Source organism: Trichinella spiralis, assembly GCF_000181795.1.
Source record: "Trichinella spiralis strain ISS 195 chromosome Unknown Scfld1296, whole genome shotgun sequence".
Taxonomy (NCBI): Eukaryota; Metazoa; Nematoda; class Enoplea; order Trichinellida; family Trichinellidae; genus Trichinella; species Trichinella spiralis.
The window spans coordinates 208-2,185 of NW_003528235.1; the positions used below are offsets into that span (position 1 = coordinate 208).

Sequence of the window (1,978 nt, forward strand, 5' to 3'; positions counted from 1 at the left end):
TGTTAATTGAAAAGATTTTAACCAATAATATTAATTACGATTATTTACATGTAATGATTTTGTCGATGCTTTTCCATATTTAATAGCAACCTTTGTTGAGCAAATGAATTTTGATGTGGCGATAATCAGTTTGATGAAAAAAACAACTACAATATTATTTGTTTTTGAAATTTAGCCACAAAGTTGGAAACGAACAATCTGCAAGCTGTTTCACTTTTATGTGAAGGCATTTTTTTCACAGTTATTATTAAACATGCTCCACCTAATGCAAAAAACATTACGATTTAACTTCTTTATTTCAAATTGCTTTTTCAAAATAAATATAAACTAATTTGAGCTAGCATACAAAGTTTACACTTTATATTTTCCACCATTTTTAAAATATGATATTTGAACTTGATTGTATTTAATTTTATCGTATTACGATGTAAATGTTATTTTTGAGATTAATTATTTATGTTTCTTTAACAGGTAAATGGCCAATAAATCAGAGAAATTTACAACAGCTATTTATAAGGTATTTGATTTTCAAAAATTTATAATTTCTTTTTTCTTTCTTACATTTTTACACTGAGCTTTATATTTTTCTGTAAAATGGTATTTCAGTATTTTTTTGTCCAGTCAATATTATTTTGAATGTTTTTAATTTTAGAATTCTCCACTTCATAAAGTTCTTCTTGAATTTCAAGAGGAGATTCCTGGATTTTCATTTGACGCTGATGTTATTACTTATGAAGATCTACATCCTCAGTTAAACCGTGAAATTAAATCTACTTCATCAGATGCTGGTCAAAATGCAGTTGGAAAATTGTCTGTTAAAAGTTTTTGGAAACATTCATTTACAAGCACGGTAAACTGTTTGCTTATCGAATTATATTTGATATTGAAATCAGTTATTTTTTAGGATTTGAAATTTATAGCTGATTTAATTCATCTTTCAAAACAATCTGGATTGTTAGAAGATGCTGATATGGCGTGTTTGAATGTAGTATTGGATGATTTTGGATGTGAAGTGAAGCAAGAGAAATTTTTCCATATTTTCAAGTTATTGTGTTTAGCTTTGATATTCAGGTTAATTTCTCAAAAAAATATTTTCAGGAAGAATTCATTTCTATTTATCACTGTACTCCTTGCTATACTTCTTTTATTGGACATGAACAGTCTATCTTTTGTAATTATCACTGTAATTTTTACAATATTGTCAGCAGCAACTTTGGCGATTCAAGTGATAGAATGGCGCCGAATGCAATACTGGAAGAAGTGCATCAACACGGCAAATTTATTTATATCTGCCAACAAGTCTCTGGATATGAAATTGAAGAATAGTGTAAAAGCTATTCGAGAATGGGAAATTGTCAACTTGAGATTTAATAAGTACGATGATGTTTTATTGCTTTCACGAGAAAGAAAAGTACAATTGCTTGTTTTCTTTAATTTTAGAAAATTTTCTCCAAATATGCTAGATTGTGATATGGGTTTTACTTGTTATAATCCGTTGCGAAAGTGCATATTGGAAACTTGCACTCTACTAACCGAAACTTTCAGCAGTATTTTGAAAAAATCTCTATTAGAGTATGCAATTGTTATAAGCTGTAGGTTAATTGCATGCAAATATATTCTGATTAATTTTCTAACAGAATGAACAAGTTGAATTTAAGCGAAGTTTTCAAACTTGCTCTGCCAAGCTTCACATCAAATACACTCAAAATGAACATATGACCAGTATGGGAAGTTGGAAAAATGGTATACATTCCTTTCTTGATGTTTGAAATGACAATTTACCATGACTTGTTGAATTATTTTACGGCAAAATCCCTTCGTCAGAGCTTATGAAAAAGTTTTATTCACTCGTCTTAACTACTTTGCATGCACTTGAGAAACCGTCAGACACCAGAAATTTTCTATCCATTCTCTTTCTGTCTCTCATCGAACATGTTTTATTTAATGGAATTTGTAACGTGTATTTATTTTAATATTT

General features: G+C 28.8%; 1 protein-coding gene across 1 annotated transcript; it reads left to right on the top strand.

Moving 5' to 3' along the window:
- Positions 1 to 475: 475 nt before the first annotated feature.
- Positions 476 to 1,592, top strand: Tsp_13591 (hypothetical protein; the record flags this gene model as incomplete). The annotated part of the gene is made up of 4 exons (XM_003370036.1): positions 476 to 517; positions 653 to 850; positions 905 to 1,044; positions 1,099 to 1,592. Coding segments are annotated over exons 1-4 (874 nt in total), but the record flags the coding sequence as incomplete, so codon positions are not given.
- Positions 1,593 to 1,978: the final 386 nt, after the last annotated feature.